This window comes from Microcebus murinus, chromosome X (assembly GCF_040939455.1).
Source record: "Microcebus murinus isolate Inina chromosome X, M.murinus_Inina_mat1.0, whole genome shotgun sequence".
In the NCBI taxonomy this organism is placed as follows: domain Eukaryota; kingdom Metazoa; phylum Chordata; class Mammalia; order Primates; family Cheirogaleidae; genus Microcebus; species Microcebus murinus.
In genome coordinates, this window is record NC_134136.1 from 383738 (window position 1) to 407216 (window position 23479).

General features: G+C 38.6%; 1 protein-coding gene across 3 annotated transcripts in view; it reads right to left on the reverse strand.

The window, feature by feature from the left end:
- Positions 1 to 23479, reverse strand: part of MTMR8 (myotubularin related protein 8) — a 144737-nt gene that overhangs the window by 92543 nt on the left and 28715 nt on the right. For 2 of the 3 annotated variants that reach the window (XR_012916056.1, XM_012750000.3), the window contains exon 1: positions 5606 to 21531. The exons of the other annotated variant lie outside the window; for it this stretch is intronic. Coding sequence is in view for 1 of the 2 variants with exons in the window: in XM_012750000.3 (XP_012605454.2) it covers positions 5606 to 5770 (165 nt within the window). In the remaining variant the exon portion in view is untranslated. Of the gene's footprint in view, positions 1 to 5605; positions 21532 to 23479 lie in introns of those variants that run through there. 3 annotated transcript variants of the gene reach the window in all.

Sequence of the window (23479 nt, forward strand, 5' to 3'; positions counted from 1 at the left end):
CTGGCTAATACTTTATAAGGAAAGAAAGAGGCAGTGGAATTAAGAAATGCAAGGATTGGAAGGGAAATGCTTATAATTGGCAGCATTTATAGGAAAGATAAGCATCTACCTAGAAAAAAATGACACAAAAGAATCGACAAATTATTAAAACTAATATCAGAGGAGTTCAGCAAGGATACCAAAAACATAAGATTGAGCTACAAAATTCAATAGCATTTTTCCATACCAGCAATGAGCAGTTAGAAAATATAACATCCATTCACAATGGCAACCAAAACTATACGGAACCTAAAAATTAGCTTAACCAAGCATATACAAGACCTTTATAGAAAAAAACAAAAAAAAACAAAACTAAAACTCTAATAAATGATGTAGAAGATAAACTAAAGAAATGAAGAGATGTCTATGACCTTGGATATGTCAACTTAATATTACAAAGATGGCAATTATCTATTAAACTACTCTATAAATTCAGTACAATTTCAATCACATTTCAAAGTAGATTTCCTAACAAACATTCTAAATTTAAACAGAAGAATAAAACCCCACAAACAGCTAAATCAATCTTAAAACAAGAAAAGTAAAAAGGATCCTGGGCAACATAGTAAGATCCTGTTCCTACATAAAAAAAAAAAAAAAAAAAATTAACCAGGCATGGTGGCATGCATGTAGTCCTAGCTATTCAAGAGGCTGAGATGAGAGGATCACTTGAGCCCAAAAGTTTTAGCTTACAATGAACTCTGATGGTGCCGCTGCATTCCAGCCTGGGTGACAGAGTGAGACCCCACCTCTAAAAAAGAAGAAGAAAAGAAAACAAAAGAGGGAAAGATTTGCTCTACTAAGTTTTAAAACATACTCAAAGCTGTGGGGTAAAAAATCTGTAGCACTGTTGCAAGAACAGAAAAATAGACCAATGAAAAAGGACCAGAGGACCAGAGCTCCAAGGCAGGCTGATGTATAAATGGCAGCATAAATATAGCACTACAAATTGATGGCAAAAATATAAGAGTACTTACTAAATGAATTGGAGAAACAGTATTAATACATAGAGAAAGATAAAACCGTATCACTACTTAACACCATATACAAAAGTAGACTTTAGATATACCTATGTGTAAAAGATGAAACTATAAAGTTACTAGGAAAAATGCACAATACCCAAATACCTTGGATCTAGGAACAGGGAAAGACATTTTAAAGTTAATAATAGAGTGTGAGAAAATAAGTGCAATGTCTAAAATGAACAAGAACTTATGTAGAATGTACAGGGGACTCCCATAATTCAATAAGAACAAGAAGCCTTAATAGAAAGGCAGATGAAGAATAAGAACAGGCAAGATACATAAGAGGAAACCCCACAAGCATCCAACCATGAAGAGATGAAGAAAACTTCAGTAATAAAAGAAATGAAAAGTAAAATATTGTTTTAAGTCTGTAAGATTGACAAAAACTGGAAAGCTAGAAAATGCCAAGTGTTGGTAGTGATATAGGGACATAGGAATCCTCATCCACTATACCTAAGGTATATAGACAGGTAGGGCCACTTAGAAGGCAATCTGGCAATACATACGCCAATAAAGTCAAAGTGAGAACCAAATCAACGACTCAATTTCCTTAAAAATAGCAACAAAGAAAATAAAGTACCTTGGAATATATTTAACTAAGGAGGTAAAAGTTCTCTCTACAGGGAGAACTAAGAAACACTGAAGAAAGAAATAGCAGAGGACGTAAACAGGTGGAAGATCATACCATGCTGGTGGGTCGGCAGAAGCAACATTGTTAAAATGCCTATACTATCCAAAGTGACCTACGGAGTCAATGCAATCCCTATTAAAATACCGTCATCATTTTTCACAGATATACAAAAAATAATTTTATGCTTCGTATGGAACCAGAGAAGACCCCATACAGCAAAAGCAATCCTAGGCAATAAAAACAAAATGGGAAGTATCAATTTACCAGACTTCAAACTATATACTACAAAGCTATAGTAATTAAAACAGCTTGGGACTGGCACAAGAACAGGGACATTGACCAGTAGAACAGAACTGAGAACCCAGCTATAAAACCATCCTCATATAGCCATCTAATCTTTGAAAAAGCAGACAAAAACATACACTGGGGAAAAGAATACTTATTCAATAAATGGTGCTGGGAAAACTGGATAGCCACATGTAGAAGACTGAAACAGGACCCATACCTTTCACCTCTCACAAAAATCAACTCACACTGGGTAACAGACTTAAACCAAAGGTGTGAAACTATTAGAATTCTAGATGAAAACATTGGAAATATGCTTCTAGACATTGGCCTAGGCAAAGAATTTATGAATAAGAACCCAAAGGCAATCACAGCAGCAACAAAAATAAATAAATGGGACCTGACCAAATTAGAAAGCTTCTGCACAGCCAAAGAAACTGTCATGAGAGCAAACAGACAACCTACAGTGTCGCGCCCGCCTCGCCAGCAAGGAAGACACGGCAACCGGAGTTCTTCTGACAGCGCTTTAATGGGGATTGCTTAACTGGTTACATGCGGAGAACGCCGAGGCGTTCTCGGCGGCTGCTTATAAAGGCAGTAAGTACACTGGGCATTGTCTGATTGGATAAGGCACTTGGAAGGGAGGAGACAAACTCTGCACATGCGCTGAGCACTTGTTTGTCAGACTAACAGCAGGGTTTGACCAGGAAGCGGGCGCCATCTTGGAATGGCGTTGCCACCGCGCCCCACACTACAGAATGGGAGAAAATTTTCACATCCTACACATCTGATAAAGGGCTGATAACTAGAATCTATTTAGAAATCAGGAAAATCAGCAAGGAAAAATCAAACAACCCTATCAAAAGATGGCAAAGGACATGAACAGAAACTTTCCAAAAGAAGACAGAATAATGGCCAACAAACACATGAAAAAATGCTCAACATCTCTAATCATCAGGGAAATGCAAATCAAAACCACAATGAGATATCACTAATCTCCAGTGACAATGGCCTTTATTAACAAGTCCCAAAACAATAAATAAATGTTGGCATGGATATGGAGAGATGGGGACACTTCTACATTGCTGGTGGGACTGCAAACTAGTTCAACCTCTGTGGAAAGCAATATGGAGATACCTTAAAGCGATACAAGTGGATCTACCATTTGATCCAGAAATCCCATTACTGGGCATCTACCCAAAGGAACAAAAGACACTCTATAAAAAAGACATTTGCAGTTGAATGTTTATAGCAGTGCAATTCACTATTTCAAAGATGTGGAAACAACCCAATTGCCCATCAATACATGAGTGGATTAATAAAATGTGGTATATGTATACTATGGAGTACTATTCAGCTGTAAGAAACAGTGGTGATATAGCACGTGTTGTATTTTCCTGCATAGAGCTGGAACCCATTCTACTAAGTGAAGTATCCCAAGAATGGAAAAATAAGCACCATATGTACTCACCAGCAAATTGGTTTCACTGATCAACACCCAAGTGGACATATAGGATTAACATTTATCAGGTGTAGAGCAGGTGGGAGGGGGGACAAGGGCAATATACGTAACCTTAACATTTGTACCCCTATAATATGCTGAAATAAAAAAATAAATAAAAGTAAAAAATGTATACCCTATGTCTTAGCAATTCTATTCCTGAAAATGAGCCCAAAGAAAATTTCATATAGGTCTATTAGAGGACATGTAAGGACATGTAAGGATATGTCCATAATTTTGAGAATAGACAGATCAATATGGTGAAATGGTCAGAAGCAACAGGTTATAAGTACATATAGTAACACTGATGGCTAAAAAAAATATGACATTGAAAAAAGTAAGAAACAGAATGATATACTGAAGATATCACTATTTCAGAAACTAAAAATTCATGCATAAAAACCATCATGTTTTGAACAACACATAGAAATACAAATATCATGTTAATCATGTTAGAATGCTTACATATGATGAGGGAATGCTTGCCTATGACAGGGGAGTGGAAAAGGGGGCTAAATAAATAAATAAGATAGCTTTTGTATGGACCAATGATTATAAGTCATCATCAAGGAGCATGTGATGAACTCAATTCTATACACCTGAGGTTAAAAACCAGAAACAAACTAAAGCCACCTTTCCTTTTCAGAAACATGGAAAATAATCTTAGATATTTAAAAGTTGTTCTATGAATGTTGGTCTCTTTAACTCATCTGCACTCATAGTTGAACTCATGGTTCTAACATGTATACCACCTCTATATCTGTAGGTGTTATGATTTTCACTTAAAAAGGGAAGAAAGGTGAGATGCCGGAGATCACACCCAACATAAAATCCCCAGCCCAATGCTCTTCTCATTTCAGATATTCTCATGTTCACATCCAGGAGTCGTTAGCCCAAAGTCACTGTGACAAATTATGTAGGCAAATTGCATATGGCTAAAAGGGATAACACAAAAATGTTATCACTTTTTTCCCTGGAGACATTTAAGAACAGAATATCCATTTCTCTACTGAGGCTGTGGTGCTTTTGTTCACACAGTCATCCTTCACATAATGATATTTCAGTCAATGACAGACTGCATATACGAGGGTGGCTGGAGGAGACAGCCTAGGTGTGTAGCGGGATATACTATCTAGGTTTGTGTAAGCACACTATGATGTTCACACAACAATGAAATCGCCTAATGAGGCATTTCTCTCAGACCATATCCCCATCGTTAAGTGACATGACCATAACTCTAAATGAGTTCTAATAAGACTATCATAAATGTCAAAGATGTTCTCTTTATTACATATTCTTGCAAAGTATAAATAGTTTCTTCACATTTATAAGAAAAGCATCATAACAGATAAAGTAGCAAAAGAAGATGGACAGATAATTCACACAAATAAAAAGTGAAGAGTTCAATTTCACTAGTAATGACAGAAATGTTAACTTTAAATGACATAAAGCCACTAGTTTATACTAATTAAATTTTCAAAATGCCCAATGCTGGCATGGTTGTGATAAAATTCATATGCTTATAAACTGATTGTAATGCTATATCCCTTTCAGAAAGCAATATGGAAAAACTATCAAAACCATATAAGTATGATCCAGTATCCTTTGATCCACTATCCCCACTTTTAGAAATTTATTCTGAGGAAATAACTCAGAAAATCTAATTTATGCATATGAGGATATTCCTGAGATTCTACCAATGATAGAAAATTAGAAGTATCTAAATGTCTGATAATAGGGGAAAGACTAGATAAAAAACAGTATTAAAATGCACTAATGAGATAAATAAGTGAATAGGTTGGTACCTTTAACATACCAACTATCCAAGAAAAAATCAGCTGAATCTGAAAAAATGGTACTGTTTAAAATTCTGAGAGAAGAGGAAAAAATGGCAGATTAGTAGTAGCCCCCTAGCTCACTGCTTTGAGAGAAGGTGAAGAAGTCAGATGGCTACACATGAGGGGATCACTTCCCTCGCCCAGAACAGCATTCTGAATCTGCAGAGAAACAGTATGGGATAGGTAGAGCAAGAAAAAAAAAAAAGGTGAAAGGGGGATACATTCACAAAGACTGGAGAGTGTGAGATACACAACAGGGAATAGAGCGTGGGAGGGTCATACCCACCGGGCCAGCTAGCGCAATGCAATCTGACCCACAGGAGGACGTCCGGCTCCCCCACAGACCTCCACACCCACTCAGACAGGGACGCAGCTGAAGTTGATGAAAAGTCATGGGATGACAGGCTCTGTGGAAAGGAGACAATGGCAGGAAACATTTTGAACTCTCCATTACTCTGTGCTGGGACCGCACTGGGCAGAGGAGGGACTTCTCTGAGTGGTTACTTCCAGCAACCAGTGGGAGGGAGTTTGGAGACAGACAACTGACCTCTGGTGGTCAGTGGGACCAGAGCACAGGAGGTGAAGGCTGAAAAGGGGTCTCTGCCCTTGCAAACTTCTGACAATTTGGCCAATTCAGAGCAGGACAAAAAGAGGAGGATCCTCTGCTAAGCAGATGTGAGATTGTGGGACTGAGATGCAGAAGTGACAGTAGGTGGCCTGTTGATTCCACACACCAGACCGATATTTGCCAACTCCTAAGGGGTCGCCCCAACACTAGCTTTCCAAGGGTGGGCAGCTGCCATTTTGGGGATCCCCAGCCCAGAGACGCTGCTGGTGCACTGGCAATTTCAGGCAACACCTCTCCCACACAGTGGGCTCTGCCCTTGGGAATGGAGAGAAGTAGAAAAGCCACTTTCTCAGTGCAGCTCAGGTGAATCTCTGGGACTTTGCCCATTGAGTCAGCCTGCTGGACTGGCATCTGCCAACTCCTAAGGGGTGGTCCCAACACTAGCTCTAGAGGGGCAGGCAGCCACCATTTTGGGGCTCCCAGCCCAGAGATGCTACAGCATATGGTGGTTTCTGGCAACACCTCTCACCCAGCCCAGGTACATTCGTGTCAGGCACAGAGGGCTCGACATTTGGAGGTGGGGAAAAGCGAGAAAAGCCACTTTCTCTATGGAACTAGAATGAATCTGCAGGGCTTTGATACTAAAAAAACAGTTGGCATTCACTTGGTTTGGCCCAGCAGACCAGCTTAGGTCATCTAATAAGAACATAATTCTAGGGTTTGCTCTCTGGGTTAGCCACTGCCAGCACTGGGGTTTGTGGATAAGGAAGGAAAAACCTGACCTCAGCAATTGCACCAATTGACCCCTCCCATCAGGAGCAGCCTCTAAAGTATGGTGAAAGAGACCTGACCAACATATTAACAGCTCCCCCTAGCAGCAGACCAAGCAACCACAGAAGCACACCCATTCAGGCTCATACACACTGCTGTGATCTATCTTGCTCTTATTCCCACCTCAAGGGGGAACAGAGTCCAAGTAACCTTCAGGAGTGGCAAGTCCCCTCCCAAAGATCAGGACATTAATATATCTCATCAAGGTTACCAGAGCCTACCACAGAGACATCATCAGATTACCTCAATAACTGGCTCCTCCACAGAAACTACAATCAACGACAGAGAGGGTAGCCCCATAGTTTAAACACAGTGCTGTCCATCTCAAGCTATTAGAGGGCAGTGGAGTCATACACACAAGTGTGATCCACCAACTGGGAGCTTAAGCTGGGGGAACAAACTCACTACTCTCCATTGGCAAGAGGTGAAGACAATAGATTAGAGGTAACACAACTTGCTAAAATACCCCTAAGGCAATAAAGGACCAGTGTGTCACTCCCTAGCGCTGTCAAGGAACAACCCATAGGCATGTGGAAATATGGCCATAAACAATCCTTAGCACCCCCAGTTCTCAACCAAGTAGCCCAATGAGAAGAAATCAGCGAAAGAATGCAGGAAACATGAAAGATCAGAGAGAAAATTCACCCTCAAAAGAAATAATTAGATCCTCAACAATGGATACCAACATAAATGAAATGATTAAAAGGACAGAGGAAGAATTCCAAATATAGTTTGTAAGAAAACTCAATGTAATTGAAGAAAAAATGGAAACCTAACACAAAGAACACACAAGAACAATACTTGAAATGAATGAAAAATTCACTAAAGAAATGAAAGTGTTATGAAAAAAACAAACAGAAACACTGTAAATGAAAGAGGCATTCAAGGAACCACAAAACACAGTGGAAAGTCTTAAGAATAGGGTGGATCATGCAGAGGAAACAATCTCAGAGCTTGAAGATAATGCCTATGTGCTAAATAAATCATATGAAGAAAAAGAACACAGAAGCAAGAGACATGAACAAAAATTACAAGAAATGTGGATTCATATAAAGACACCAAACATAAGAATTGTAGGCATCCAAGAGAGAGAAGATAATACACAAGGGTTCGAAAATCTATTTCTTGGAATAATGGAGGAAAATATACCTAGCCAGGCAAAAAACCTAGATACCCAGGTACAAGATGCACACAGAACTCCTGAGGAGACTCAAAGTGAAAAGGCAATGACCGCATAACACAGTTATTAGGCTGGCCAAAGTAAATATGAAAGAGGCAATCTTTAGATCAGTAAGGCGAAAACAGCAGATACCATAAAAGGAAAACCTATCAGACTAACTAAAGACTACTCAACTGAAACTTTATAAGCCAGAAGGAACTGGGGACCCATCCTAACCTTCTAAAACAGAATGATGGCCAACCTAGAATTCTTTACATGGAAAAACTAAGCTTCATTTATGAGGGAGAAATATAGAATTTCCCAGAAAAGCAATCATTGATGGAGTTTGTGAAGACCAGACCTACTCTGCATAAAGTATGCAGAACTGCTTTATACAGTGAACATCACAATAGACATCCAGCAAAGTAAAATCACTCATGAGTAAAAGTCCAAAACCCTGATTCCATAATGGTTTGAGAAAACAAAACAATAAAAATTTATCTAACAATATATAAAGAAATCTACCATAATTCAATTCTCTTAATAAATGGGAATGGCTTGAATTATCCACTAAAGAGGCATAGACTGGCTAAGTGGATAAAAAAAGAAGCCAAGTATCTGCTGTCTCCAGGAAACATATCTTACCCACAATGACGCTTTCAGACACATGGTCAAGGGTTGGAAAACAAACTTCCATGCACATAGAAACCAAAAGAAAGCTTGGGTAGCTTAGTCATTGATGCTCCCGCTCTGCTGTTCCCATCTCATTGGGGCAACGAGAGTCTGCCGCAGCATTCTGACTTGGCATACCCCTGAGCTTTCGCTCCGCTGCTCTCCCAGGCCTCTTCTGCTGTCACAGGAGGTATGGCTCTTGCCAAGTTTTCACATTGATGTTTCCTGGCTAGTTCCTCTTTCTGAGTGGCCACATCATAACATAGGCATTTTCACCAAGGTCGCAGGAAGAGGACTGAAGAGCGAGGACTGAAGAGCGATTGCCAAGCGACGAGCTAGTTTGGATCAAGTTCACTCTGACAAGTCTTAGGCCACGGTGGGGTATTTTGGTTTGGCTTGGTTTATTTTTTCTTTCTTTCTTTGTTTTTTTTTTTTTTTTTGCTTTTCTCTTTCTCCTCAAACTGTGTGATATAGTTTTAAACAGAATTTTATTTTTAAAATAAAAGTTCTTTATAAGATGATACCTTAATTACACTCCTGCAATATAGCCATTATTGTGTAGTTCCATTATCTGTATTTTATGTAATGAAATCGACAGGATGGCTGCTGCAGAATACTGGTTGACAAGGGGAATACAGACTGCTATTTTTCCCTGGAATTTTCCCTCTGAATTCCAGCTATGGCCCTTTTACATGTGCCTTCACTTTAGCTGTTTGCCTTAATCTCTACAGTCTTGCTTTCCAGGGTGGTTAATAAAATGCAACACTTGGCATTTTTTATGTTTTAAGAAAAACAGTATTTTATTTATAATAAAATGTGACTATTTGTAACTCTTTAAAAAAAAGAACAAAAGTAAAGAAAGACAAAGATGGTCATTATAAAATGGTGGAGGAGAAAATGCAACAAGAAAACTTAGCAATTTTTAATATATATGCACACAACACAGGAGCACCCAGATACATAAAGCAAACCCTGTTTGATCTAAATAACAGTAATGCCATACTAGCTGTGGATTTCAACACCACACTGATGAAACGGGACAGATTCTCCACATAGAAAATAAGCAAAGAAACAATGGACTTAAACAGAGCTCTAGAACCAATGGGTCTTACAGACATCTACAGAACATTTCACCCAAATAAAGATGAATATACATTCTACTCATCAGCTAATGTAACTTTCTATAAAGTCGATCACATTCTAGACTAGAAATCAGACATCAACAAAATTAAAAAAACCGAAATTATACCATGTGTCTTCTCAGACCTCATTGGTATAAAATTAGAGATCAATTCCAGCAGAAGCACTCACCACTTTACAATATCATGGAAATTCAACAATCTATTGCTGAATGACTACTAGGTCAAGAAGGAGATCCAGAAATTAAAAAATTCTTTGAAGTAAATGATCACAGGGGCACAAGTTATCAAAATCTATGAGATAAAGCAAAAGCATTCTTGAGAGGAAATCTAATAGCATTATTTTTTTTTAATTTTTTATTTCATCATATTACAAGAGTACAAATGTTTAGGTTATGAATATCGCCTTTGCCCCACCCAAGTCAGAACTTCAAGCATGTCCATCCTCCAGACAGTGTGCACTGCACCCATTAGGTGTGAATATACACATACCCTCCTCCCCCCTCCCATATGCTCAACACCTCATGAATGTTTTTACTATATGTGCACTTAAGTGTTGATCAGTTAAAACCAATTTGACGGTGAGTACATATAGTGCTGGTTTTTCCATTCTCGTGATACTTCACTTAGTAGAATGGGTTCAAACTCTATCCAGGATAATACAAGAGGTGCTAGATCACCATTGTTTTTTGTGGTTGAGTAGTATACCATGGTATGGGTGTGTATGTGTGTATACACACACACACATATATATATACACAACATTTTATTAATCTACTCATGTATTGATGAGCACATAGGTTGTTTCCACATTTTTGCAATTGTTAATTCTGCTGCTATAAACATTCTGGTACAGATGTCTTTTTAATTATTTTTTTATTTCAGCATATTATGGGGGTGCAAATGTTTCAGTTACATATAATGCCTTTGCCTCACCCCAAGCCAGAGATTCAAGAATGTCCATCCCCTAGATGGTGTGCATCACACTCATTGTATATGTATATACCCATCACCTCCTCCCCCACCATCTGCCCGATGCCCCATAAATGTTATTCCTATATGTCCACTTAGGTGTTGATCAATGAAACCAATTTGCTGGTGAGTATACTGTGGTGGTTATTTTTCCATTCCTGGGATACTTCACTTAGTAGAATGGATTCCAGCTCTATCCAGGATAATGCAAGAGGTGCTATATCACCATTGTTTCTTGTAGCTGAATAGTACTCCATGGTATACATATACCACATTTTATTAATCCACTCATATATTGATGGGCACTTGGGTTGTTTGGGTTGTTTCCACATCTTTGCAATTGTGAATTGTGCTGCTATAAACATTTGAGTCCAGATGTCTTTTTATAGAATGTATTCTGTTCTTTTGGGTAGATGCCTGGTAATGGGATTGCTGGATTAAATGGTAGTTCTACTTACAGATCTCTGAGGTATCTTCATATTAACTTCCACAGAGGTTGTACTAGTTTGCAGTCCCAACACCAGTATCAGAGTTCCTATCTCTCTGCATCAACTGCAACATTTATTGTTTTGGGACTTTTGACAAAGGCCATTCTCACTGGTGATAAGTGATATCTCATTGTGGCTTTGAATTTCCCTGATGTGTTAAGCATTTTTTGATATGTTTGTTGGCAACTACTCTATCTTCTTTTGAAAAGTTTCTGTTCATGTCCTTGCCCATATTTGATAGGGATGTTTGATTTTTTTTTCTTGTTGATTTTCTTGAGTTCTATATAGATTCTAGTTATCAGCCCTTTATTGGATAAGTAACGTGAATATTTTCTCCCATTGTGTGATTTGTTTACTCTCGTGAGAGTTTGCTTGGCTGTTCAGAATCTTTTAAATTTGATCAGGTCCCATTTATTTATTTTTGTTGTTGCTGTGATTGTCTTTGAGTCTTCTTCATAAGTTCTTTGCCTATGCCAATGTCTTTAAGATTTTTTCCAACATTTGCTTCTAGAATTTTTATACCTTCATGACCTAGGTTTAAGTCTGTTATCCTTAGTTGATTTTTGTGAGACGTGATGGGGACAGGTCCTGTTGCAGTCTTCTACATGTGGCTATCCAGTTTTCCCAGCACATTCATTGAATAAGTATTCTTTTCCCCAGTGTATGTTTTTGTCTGCTTTGTCAAAGATTAGATGGCTATATGGGGATGGTTTTATATCTGAGTTCTCAGTTCTGTTCCATTGGTCTATGTCTCTGTTCTTCTGCCAGTACCATGCTGTTTTAGTTACTATATCCTTGTAGTATAACTTCAAGTCTGATAAATTGATGCTTCTCAATTTCTTCTTTTTGTTTAAGATAGCTTTTGCTATACAGTCTTCCCTGGTTCCATATGAAGTGTAGAATTGATTTTCTATGTCTGTGAAAACTGATGTTAGTATTTGAATGGAGATTGCTTTGAATCTGTAGATCATTCTGGGTAGTACAGACCTTTGAACAATGTTGATTCTGCCAACCCATGAGAATGCTATGGTTTTCCACCTGATAACCTCCTCTGGTATTTCCTTTGTCGGTGTTTTATAGTGGTCCTGATAGAGGTCTTTTACCTCCTTAGTTAATATACCCCTAGGTATTTCATTTTCTTTCTTGCTACTGTGAAGGGTACTGAGTCTTTGATTTTGGTTTGCAGTTTGACTGTTGTTCATGTAGAGCAGGGGTCCTCAAACTTTTTAAACAGGGGCCAGTTCTCTGTTCCTCAGACCACTGGAGGGCCAGACTATAGTTTAAAAAAAAATATGAACAAATTCCTATGCACACTGCACATATCTTATTTTGAAGTAAAAAACCAATGGGCAAAAACACCCGCATGTGGCCCGCGGGCTGTAGTTTGAGGACTCCTGGTGTAGAGGAATGCTACTGATTTCTGTACATTGATTTTGTAACCTGAGACTTTGCTCAATTTATCAACTCTAGTAGTCTCATGCAGAATCATTGGGGTTTTCTAGATATAAGATCATATGGTCAGTAAAGAGTGATAGTTTAACTTCTGCCCTCATTTGGATGCCCTTGTTTTCCTTCTCTTGTGTGACTGCTCTGGCTACAACTTCCAGCACTAAGTGGAATAGAAGTCATGACAAAGGGAAACTTTCTGCTTCAAGTTTTAAGTGGAAATGCTTTCAATTTTTCTCCATTCAGTATGATGCTAGCAGTGATTGTGTGATATATGGCATGTATCATTTTTACATAAGTCCCATCTATGCCTATTTTGTTAAGTGTTCCTATCATAAAAGGATGTTGAATTTTGTCAAATGAGTTTTCTGGGTCTATTTAGAGGATCATACGGTCTTTGTTTTTGCTTCTATTTATGCGGTGAATTACATTTATAGATTTGAATGTGTTGAACCATCCCTGTATGTCTGGGATGAAGCCCACTTGGCCGTGATAGATTATTTTTTTGAAAAGCACCTGGATTCGTTTAGCTAGGATTTTGTTGAGAATTTTTCCTTCTATATTCATAGGGGATATTGGTCTGCAGTTTTCTTTTTTGTTGTGTTCTCTCCTGGTTTTGGTACCATGGTGATTTTGGCTTTATAAAACGTGTTGGGGAAGATTTTCTTCTTCTTGATGTTGTGGAATAATTTTTGCAGGATAGCCACCAGTTCTTCTTTGTATGTCTGGTAAAATTCAGGTGTGAAACCATCTGGTCTGGGACTTCTCTTTTTAAGACTTTTTATTGCTGCTTCAATTTCAGTATGTGATATGGTCTGTTCAGGAGTTCTATTTATTCCTGATTGAGCCTAGGGAGGCCGTGTGTTTCTGAGAATTTGTCCATTTCCTACACATTTTCAAGTTTATGTGCATAGAGGGTTTTATAGTATTAATAGATGATATCATGCAATTCTGTGACATCAGTTGTAATTTGTTTATTCCTAGTGCAGCTTATTAGAATCCTTTATTTTCTGCTTCTCATTAATATAGCAAGGGACATAACAATTTTAGTTTTTTAAAGAATCAACCTTTTGTTTTATTAATCTTCCACATAGTTCTTTTTGATCAGTTTCATTTACTTCTGCTCTGATCTTTGTTATTTCTTACCATATGCTGGTTTGGGGGTGGGTTTGTTCATCTTTTTCCTGTTCTTTGGAACAATTCATTAAATTGTATATTTGTGAACCTTTTGTCTTTTGGCTGTAGGCATTTATGGATATAAATTTTCATCTCAGGGGTGCTTTAGCTGTGTCCCACAGATTTTGATACCTTGTGTCTCCCTTATCATTTAGTTCAAACAATGTTTTGATTTCCATCTTGATTTTCTCCTTAAGGCAATTATCGTTCAGCAGAAGTTGGTTTATTTTCCATAACTTTGTGTAGGGATGAGAGTTTCTGTTGGAGTTGATTTCTAATTTTATTCCATGTTGCTCTGAGATCCATGGTATAATTTCCATTTTTAAAATATTTTTGCAACATGCTTTGTGGCCTAGCATATGGTCAATCTTAAAGAATGCCCCATTAGCTGATGAGAAAAACATTTATTCAGTGGTTTGGGGGTAGAATATTTTTAAGAGTCAGTCGGGCCCTTTTGTTCCAGAGTTCTGCTTAATTCTATGGTTTTTTTTATTTTATGTTTGGAGTATCTGCCCTGTGCTATCAGAGGGGTGTTGAAGTCTCTGGGTATTATGGTGTTGGTGTTTATTATTTTGTTTGGATCAAGTAGAGTTTGCTTTATGAATCTGGGCGCACCTGAGTTACATACATAAGTATTTAGAATTGTTATGTCTTCTTATTGAATTGTACCCTTCACAATTGTATAGTGATGATCTTTTTATTTCATTACTTTCGTTGATTTGAAGACTAAGTTATCTGAAAGCCGAACTGCCATGCCAGCTTTTTTTGGCTTCTGTTTGCTTGAAATATTATTTTCCATTCCTTCACCTTGAATCTGAATGTATACTTGCAGGTTAGATGTGTTTCCTCAAGACAGCAGATCCTTGACTTGTGTCTATTTATCCATTCCGCCAACCTTTGTGTTTTTAGTGGGCACTTCAAGCCATTCCCATTTATCAAGAGTATTGATAAGTGGGGAAGATTTCTTTTCATTCTGTTGAGTTGAACTTTGTTGCTTTGTTCTCTTCAGAAATTTTGGAATCTGGCCTTTGACCTTTAGCTTTTGTATAATTTTACATTTGTGAGTGTTTACAGTGCTGATCCCTGTGTAACACTGTTTTGAGTACTTCCTGGAGGGAAGGTCTCGTCTTGATGATTTCCCTCAGACTTTGCTTATCTGAGAAGGTCTTTGTTTCTCCATCATATAGGAAACTTTGTTGTGCAGAGTACAAGATTCTAGGCTGGGCATTATTCTGTTTGAGAAGGGTGAGAGTGGTGCCCCAGTCTCTTCTTGCTTGTAAGGTGTTAGTTGATAAGTCTGACATTATTCTTATGGGCTTTCCTTTGTAGGTTCCCTGCTTCTTTCACCTTGCAGATCATAGGATAGTCTCTTTGGTGGTTATTTTGGTCAGTCTGATGACTGCGTGTCATATTGTCTTCCTGTTTGCATGGAATCTCCCAGGAGTCCTTTGAGTTTCTTGTACCTGGATATCTACATTTTTAGCAATGCCAAAGAAATTTCTCCTGTATTATATCCTCAAATAGCTGATCCAAACTCTGTGTATTTTCTTCTTTATCCTCAGGGATGTCTATAACTCTAACATTAGGGTTCTTCACATAATCCCACATTTCTTGTAGGCTTTGTTCTTTTCTCTTATTTTCCTGCTCTATCTCTGTGACTGACTTATTTAATCGAAAGGTGTAATCTTAAATCCCTGAGATTCTTTCTTCTGTTTAATCTACCCTGTTCTTCAGGCTTTCCGCAATGTATTGTAATTTCTAGAATAAATTCTTCATTTGCTGAAGTTCTGTTTGATTTTTCATTAATATTTCAATTTATTTAGTGAATTTTTCTTCCAAGTCATGGACTTTTTTGTGGTTTCTTCTTGTTGGTTATCCATTTTCTCTTGCATATCATTGAGTTTTCTTACAATCCACGTTCAAATTTCTTCTGTCATTTTAATGTTCTGAATTTGGTTGATGTCCCTTGCTAGAGAGCTGGTATTCCCCTTTGGGGGTGTGTTTTGCCTTTGATTTTTCATACCTCCAGAGTTTTTTACTGACTCATTCCCATCTAGAGCAGCTATTGCTTTTTACCTTTATATTTTCATATAGATAATGACATGTCCAATGTATTCTCTGAGCCAGTAGGTGGTGTTTGTGGGTGATATTTGAATGCATTATGTATGATGAGTCAGTAGATATATTAAAAGGGTATGCAGAATGACCTCCCTGTGAGCAGGTGGAAATTGCTGGGAGGAGCAAGCTGTAGTGTTGTTGTTGGGTCCTGAGACCAGCTCTTTTTCCCCTGGAGAGGCACTCTAGTGCCTCAGGTGGTGGGAGGGGCCCTGGGATTACCAGGAGTGTCCTTATTCTCCACCTCAGTGGGGGTAGCTGAGGGAGTAAGGCTGGGTAAGCCTGCCCTCCAGCACCACAAATGCTATTAGCAAGGGTCAAAAGTCTGTTCTCTGATTCTGGGCAAAGCTACCAGGGATGGGCTGAAATGACCCCACTCAGCCAAAAACTCTGCATGTCGGGGTGGGGCTGCCTGAGAGCTGCAGTCTGGAGCAGGCCTCCCTCCTTTCCATCCTCCTCTATTCTGCATTTTTTCCCAGGCTTCTGCTGGCAGGCAGGACCTGAAGCCAGTAGACCTCCCCTGGCTGTGATACAGGCCAGGTGATTCCCTGCCCATGATCACAGCCTGAGCTGGGAGCATGGTCCTTCCAAGGGAGAAGGGTTGCCCTCAAGCACGCTGATGTGCCCCTGAAGGCACAGACACCTGAGTGGGCTCATTCACGAATATACCTTTTGTGCCCCTGGCAATGCAATCAAGACCTGGGTGTACAGGATCTGGTCTGCAAGCCTGTCCCCTGGGGCCTGGAGATCAATACATGACTGTCAGGGAGACGAATGCTGGTCTTAAGTCACCTACGGGGTGCCCAAGCTGCATCAATGTCTCTCCATCTCGGAATTTGCCCCCCTTTCCTGAAGTCACCAGGCAAGCAGCACCTGGGAGGTCTGGCAGGTAGGGAGATCATGGTCTGAGTACCCTTCAGTTCATTGTAGGGCACCAAAAGTAAAGTCCTATTCCCTGCAGATCCTTCCAGGTGTTGGCTAAATTGTCTCTCTCAGCAGCCACGAGTAGGGAAGGGAAAGGGCAGAATGAAGCAATACGGTACCTGTTGATCAGTTTGGGTCTGTAGGCTGGGAGGTGCCCCTAGGGACATGGGAGCCTAGTGCCCTGTCAGCAAGTATCTCATCACTCACTGGCATCAGCTGTCCCTGGGATGGTGTTAGCACATTTCTCCAGCCATTCAGGAACTGACCAGGAGTCCTAGATGCAAGGGAAGGTAAATTTAGCCACTCCACTTACCCTTGTCATTGGTCTCCCAGCCTCTTAGGGGCATTTCTCCTTCCAGTTCTCCTCTGCAACTTCTTCCTGTGGAGTTGCCTATAGTTTCAGGCACCCTTACTTCTGACCCTCATCTGATCTGCTTTTCTGCCTGTTTATATTTTTTTTCACTTTTTTCTAAAATCTATCTTTCTTGCTGAGACACTGTGGCTGACAATCTTTCTCATCTGCCATCTTGCATCTCAGAAAACTAATAGCATTAAATGCTCACATCCAAAAGGCAGAAAGTTCACAAATTAATAAACTGTCTCCAGGAATTGGAAAAGGAAGAACAAATCAATTCTCAACCTAGCAGAAGAAGAGAAATAACCAAGATCAGAGTAGAATAAATGGAATTGAGAACAAAAGAACTATATAGAAGATTAATAAAACCAAAAGTTTGTTTTTTGAAAAGATAAACAAAATTGACAGCCCTCTTACTAGATTGACAAGAACTAGAAAGGAAAGGACTCTAATAAGCTCAATTAGAAATGAAAAGGCAGAGATCGCTACAGACATCACAGAAATATAAAACATTACCTTTGAATACTATAAAAAGCTACATGCCCCAAAACTAGAAAATGTGAGGGAAAGGGAACACACAACCTCCCTATGCTCAATAAGCAAGAAACAGAATTCCTGAACAAACCAATATCAAGCACATAGATTGAAGCAGCAATTAAAAACCTTTCAACAAAAAATTACCAGACTAGATGCGTTCACACCTGAATTTTACCAAACTTACAAAAACTAACTGATACCTATACTGCAGAAATTATTCCACAACATTGTGAAGGATGGCATCCTCTCCAACTCATTCTAAGAAGCCAATATCACCCTGATACAAAGCCAGGAAAGGACACAACAATACAGGAAAACTACACATCAATAGCCCTCATGAATATAGATTTGAAAATCCTCAACAAAATCTTGGCAATTAAAATTCAACAGCACATAAAAAAAAATCATCATGACCAGGTTGCCTTAATCTCAGAGATTCAATGATAGTTCAACATATGCAAATCTATAAATGCAATTCACCACATAAAGAAGATATGATTTTCTCAATAGACACAGAAAAAGCATTTGAAAACATCCAACACACTTTTGTGATAAAAACTCTTAACAAAATAGACATAGATGGGACATATCTTAAAATTATTAGTGCCATATATGATAAACCCACAGCAAATATCATACTAAATGGGGAAAAATTGAAAGCATTCCCACTTAGAATGGGAACCAGACAAAGTTGCCCACTATCTACACTTCTATTCAGTCCTTGCCAGAACAATCAGAGAAAAGAGAGGAATTAAGGGTGTCTAAATGGGGGCAAAAGAGCTGAAACTCTCCATCTTTGCCGATGATATGATATTATATCTAGAAAATCCCAAAGATTCAATCAAGAGACTGCTAGAATTGATAAATGAATTCAGCAAAGTCTCAGGATACAAAATTAATGTACACAAATCAGAGGCATTCATATATGCCAATAACAGTGAAGCCAAAAATCAAATCAAAGACACAACATCTTTCACAAGAGCATCAAAGAAAATTAAATATTTGGGAATATATTTAACGAATGAGGTGGGAGACCTATGTAGGAATAACTAGAAAACACTGATAAAATAAATAGAAGATGTAAACAGATGGAAAACCCTACCACGCTCATGTATTGGCAGAATAAATATTGTTAAAATGACCATACTAGCAGATGTGATCTACAGAATTAATGCAATCCCTATCAAAATACCATCATCATTCTTTACAGAACTAGAAAAAATAATTCTATGCTTTGTATGGAACCAGAGAAGACCTCGTATAGCCAAAGTAATCTTAAGTAAAAAGAACAAATTGGGAGGCATCAGTCTACCAGACTTCAAGCTATACTATAAGGCTACAGTAATACAACAGCATGGTACTAACACCAGAACAGAGATATAGACCTTTGGAGTAGGACTCAGAACGCAGATATAAAGCCATTATTTTGTCATCTAATCTTTGACAGAGCAGACAAAAATACACATTGGGGAAAATAATCCCTATTGAATAAATGGTGCTGGGAAACTCAATAACCACATGCAGGAGACTGAAACTGGATCCCCACCTCTCACCTGTCACAAAAATCAGCTCACAATGGATAAAAGGCTTAAACCTAAGGCATGTAACCTTAAGAATTCTAGAAGAAAATGTTGATAAAACACTTATTATACATTGGCCTAAGCAAAGAATTTCTAAAGAATACCCCTAAAGCAATCAAAGCAACAACACAAATAAATAAATGGGATCTGATCAAATTAAAAAGCTTCTACAGGCCGGGCGCTGTGGCTCACGCCTGTAATCCTAGCTCTTGGGAGGCCGAGGCGGGCGGATTGCTCAAGGTCAGGAGTTCAAAACCAGCCTGAGCAAGAGCGAGACCCCGTCTCTACTATAAATAGAAAGAAATTAATTGGCCAACTGATATATATATATAAAAAATTAGCCGGGCATGGTGGCGCATGCCTGTAGTCCCAGCTACTCGGGAGGCTGAGGCAGAAGGATCACTCAAGCCCAGGAGTTTGAGGTTGCTGTGAGCTAGGCTGACGCCACGGCACTCACTCTAGCCTGGGCAACAAAGCGAGACTCTGTCTCAAAAAAAAAAAAAATAAAAAAATAAAAAAATAAAAAGCTTCTACATAGCCAAGGAAACTATCATTAGAGGGAATAGACAACCTACAGAATGGGACAAAATATTTGCATGCTATACATCTGATAAAGGGATGATAACAAGAATCTATATAGAGATTTAAAAATTCACAAGAAAACAATCAAACCACCCCATCAAAAAGTTGGCAAAGGACATGAACCAAAACTTTTAAAAATAAGACAGAATAATGGTGAGAAAACATATAAAAAAGTACTCTACATCTCTACTCATTAGGGAAATGCAAATCAAAACCACAATGAGATATCACCTCACTCCGGTGAGAATGGCCTTTATCAACAAGTCCCAAAACAATAAATGCTATTGTGGATGTGGAGAGATAGGAACACTCTTACATTGCTCATGGGACTGCAAATTAGGACAACCCCGTGGAAAGTAATTTGGAGATATCTCAAAGAGCCAAAAGTAGAAATGCCATTTGGTCCAGCAATCCTGCTACTAGGCATCTACCCAAAGGAACAAAAGACATTCTGTAATAAAAACGTTTGCACTCGAATGTTTATAGCAGCACAATCCACAATTGTAAAGATGTAGAAACAACCAAAGTGCCCATCATGAGTGAGTTAATAAAATATGTTATATGTATACCACGGAAAACTATTCAACTAGAAGAAATAATGCTCAATTAGCACCTCTTATATTATCCTGGATAAAGCTTGAGCCCATCCTTCAAAGTGAGGTATCACAAGAATGGAAAAACAAGCACCACATGTACTTGCCACCAAATTGGTACTAACTGATCAATACCAAGGTGCCTGCATGGAAGTAATATTCACTGGGTGCCAGTCAGGTGGGAGTGAGTAAACTCACAACTAATGGATGCGGAGTGCAGTATATGGGGGAAGGGCATGTTTGTGGCCCTGGGTTTGGTGAGGCAAAGACAATATATGTAACCAAAATATTTGTACCCCCATAATATTCTGAAATAAAAAATAATGTATAAATTCTAATAAACATAATTGATTTTTTAAATTAAAAAAATTGTGAGAGGCCGGGCGCGGTGGCTCACGCCTGTAATCCTAGCACTTTGGGAGGCCGAGGCGGGCGGATTGCTCAAGGTCAGGAGTTCGAAACCAGCCTGAGCGAGACCCCGTCTCTACCAAAAATAGAAAGAAATTAATTGACCAACTAAAAATATATATACAAAAAAAAATTAGCCGGGCATGGTGGCACATGCCTGTAGTCCCAGCTACTCGGGAGGCTGAGGCAGTAGGATCGCTGAGCCCAGGAGATTGAGGTTGCTGTGAGCCAGGCTGACGCCAGGGCACTCACTCTAGCCTGGGGCAACAAAGTGAGACTCTGTCTCAAAAAAAAAAAAAAATTGTGAGAACTGTATAAAATGTTTAACATAATGATGAATTAAAAAGTTAAGTAAAAATATTATAAATATGTTAAGCAATGTAGGCATGCAGACAAACATGGGATTGGAACATAAAGATATAAAAACAGTAGCCTAGTATAGAATGATAGGATTATGGGCAATCCTTAATGTTGCAAGTTTCAAAAACTATTTTATTATGAAGTAACTACAGATTCACAGGAAGTTGGAAAATATGTACAGGAAGGACCCATGCACCTTTCATCCAGTCTCCCCAAATTTAACATCTTGCAATAACTATAGTACATCATTGAAACCAGGAAACTGATATTGGTACAATCCAAAGATCTTATTCAGATTATACCAGTTCAGTTATACATGTAGTTATACGTGTATACTGTGTTCATGCTCTAGAGTTATAAATTGTGCATATGGCTATATGCAATCATATCACTTGTATAGCTTTGTGTAACCAGCACAATGGCACATACGTACATACATAACACACCCATCCCTTCTCCGCCTATCCCTAACCCTTGGTAAACACTAATCTGTTCTCCACTCTACAATTTAACTTTTAAATAAGGGGTCCCCAACCCATGGTGAGTTGTACAATTATTTCATTATATATTACAATATAATAATAATAGCAATAAAATGAAAAATAAATGTAATGCACTTGAATCATCCCAAAACCATCCCCCCACTGCCTACTTTGTGGAAAAATTGTCTTTCATGGAAATGGACCCTAGTGCCAAAAAGGTTGGGGACCATTGTAAAGAACACTATATAAACAGAACCATTCAGTATGTAACATGCATGAAAATAAGTTTTTGCTTCTCTGGAATAAATGACCAAGAGTGCAACTGCTGTAATATTGTTTTTTTAATGACAAATTAAAAGTGCATCAACATATAAAGGAAAAGGATATTGCATCATCAGACATAGTAATTCTGAAAGGGTTGGCTCTATCAATCCACAGACCCCAATAACAGCTATATGGGGGGGGAGGGTATGTTCCAAACCAACAGAGGGAACAAAGAGATGACAAATGTCAAAAAAGATGCATGAACAGAGAACTGGGTCAACCCGAGGTCCAACTTTCAGAAAGATACCTCAGGGGTGACATCTAGAACTGAGTATTCAAAGGTATTTCTTCCTTTATTCCTTTGTGCTTTACTCTACACATGTTAACTTATTTAATTCTCATAAAAATTCTACCAGATAGGTGCTGTTGTTAATTCCATTTCATATATATGGAAAATGGGGCTCAGAGAGGTTAGCTAACTTATTTAAGACCACACACAGAGTTAAGTGGTGAGGTAAAGACAGGCAGTATGAAGCAAGTACCCAAACTGTTAACCATTATACATACTGCCGCAGACTTACTAACTGCGTGTAATTGGGGAGAGGAAGAAAATTTCCTCCCTTTATCTCCCGCCACAAGAAAAAAAAAAAAGAGAAAAAGGTAACAAAAATGTGGACAAGGTATGGAGGTGAAGGGAAGATGTCAAGATATCCAAACCAAAATACACCACAGTGTTTTTTGGCAGGGATAGATTAGAAGAGGCAAGGAAAATGATAAGGGAAACTTCCTGCCAAAGTGTCTAAGTCTGAAGACCACTGGACTAGTGGCAAGATGGTAGAGCCGTGGGCTCAGGGAAAAGACTCAAATGGACTGAGGAAGTTTTCCTTCAGCTGGATATCTTGATACTCATTATATCCCAAAGTCAGGTAACAGAGAAAATATAAACAACTAAAGCTAGATTTAATTTGATAATTCTTTATCAAATACCTACTATGTACTAGATTCTGTGCTAAGCCATGTTATGGGGAAGTAAAAGCAGTATGTATGAGAAATGGTTTCTGTACACCCAGGAGTTTATGATTTCTTGATGAGATGCAAACATGAACCCAACTTAATGCAACGCAAGACATCCTGTGATAAATGCCAAAACAGGTGCATAAACAGAGTATTGGGGCAACCAGAGGTCCAACTTTCAGAAAGATACCTCAGGGGAGACATCTAGAACTGAGCATTCAAAGATATTCTTTCCTTTATTCAACATTTCTTGAGTACCTACTATTTTCAAAGCATGGAGTTAGGTGTTTTAGGGGAAAATGAAATAAGCAAGGCATGATTCCTGCCTACAACCATCCATTTAACAAATATTATTTGGGCAACTACTATATGCCAGGCACTGTGTCAAATGTTATAGAATTAAAGATGTCCAAGCATGCTCTTTACTCTCAAGGAGTGCTTACTCTTAATAGAAAAAGCAGACATGTAAAACAGGAAATTAAGGGTTGTGCATGC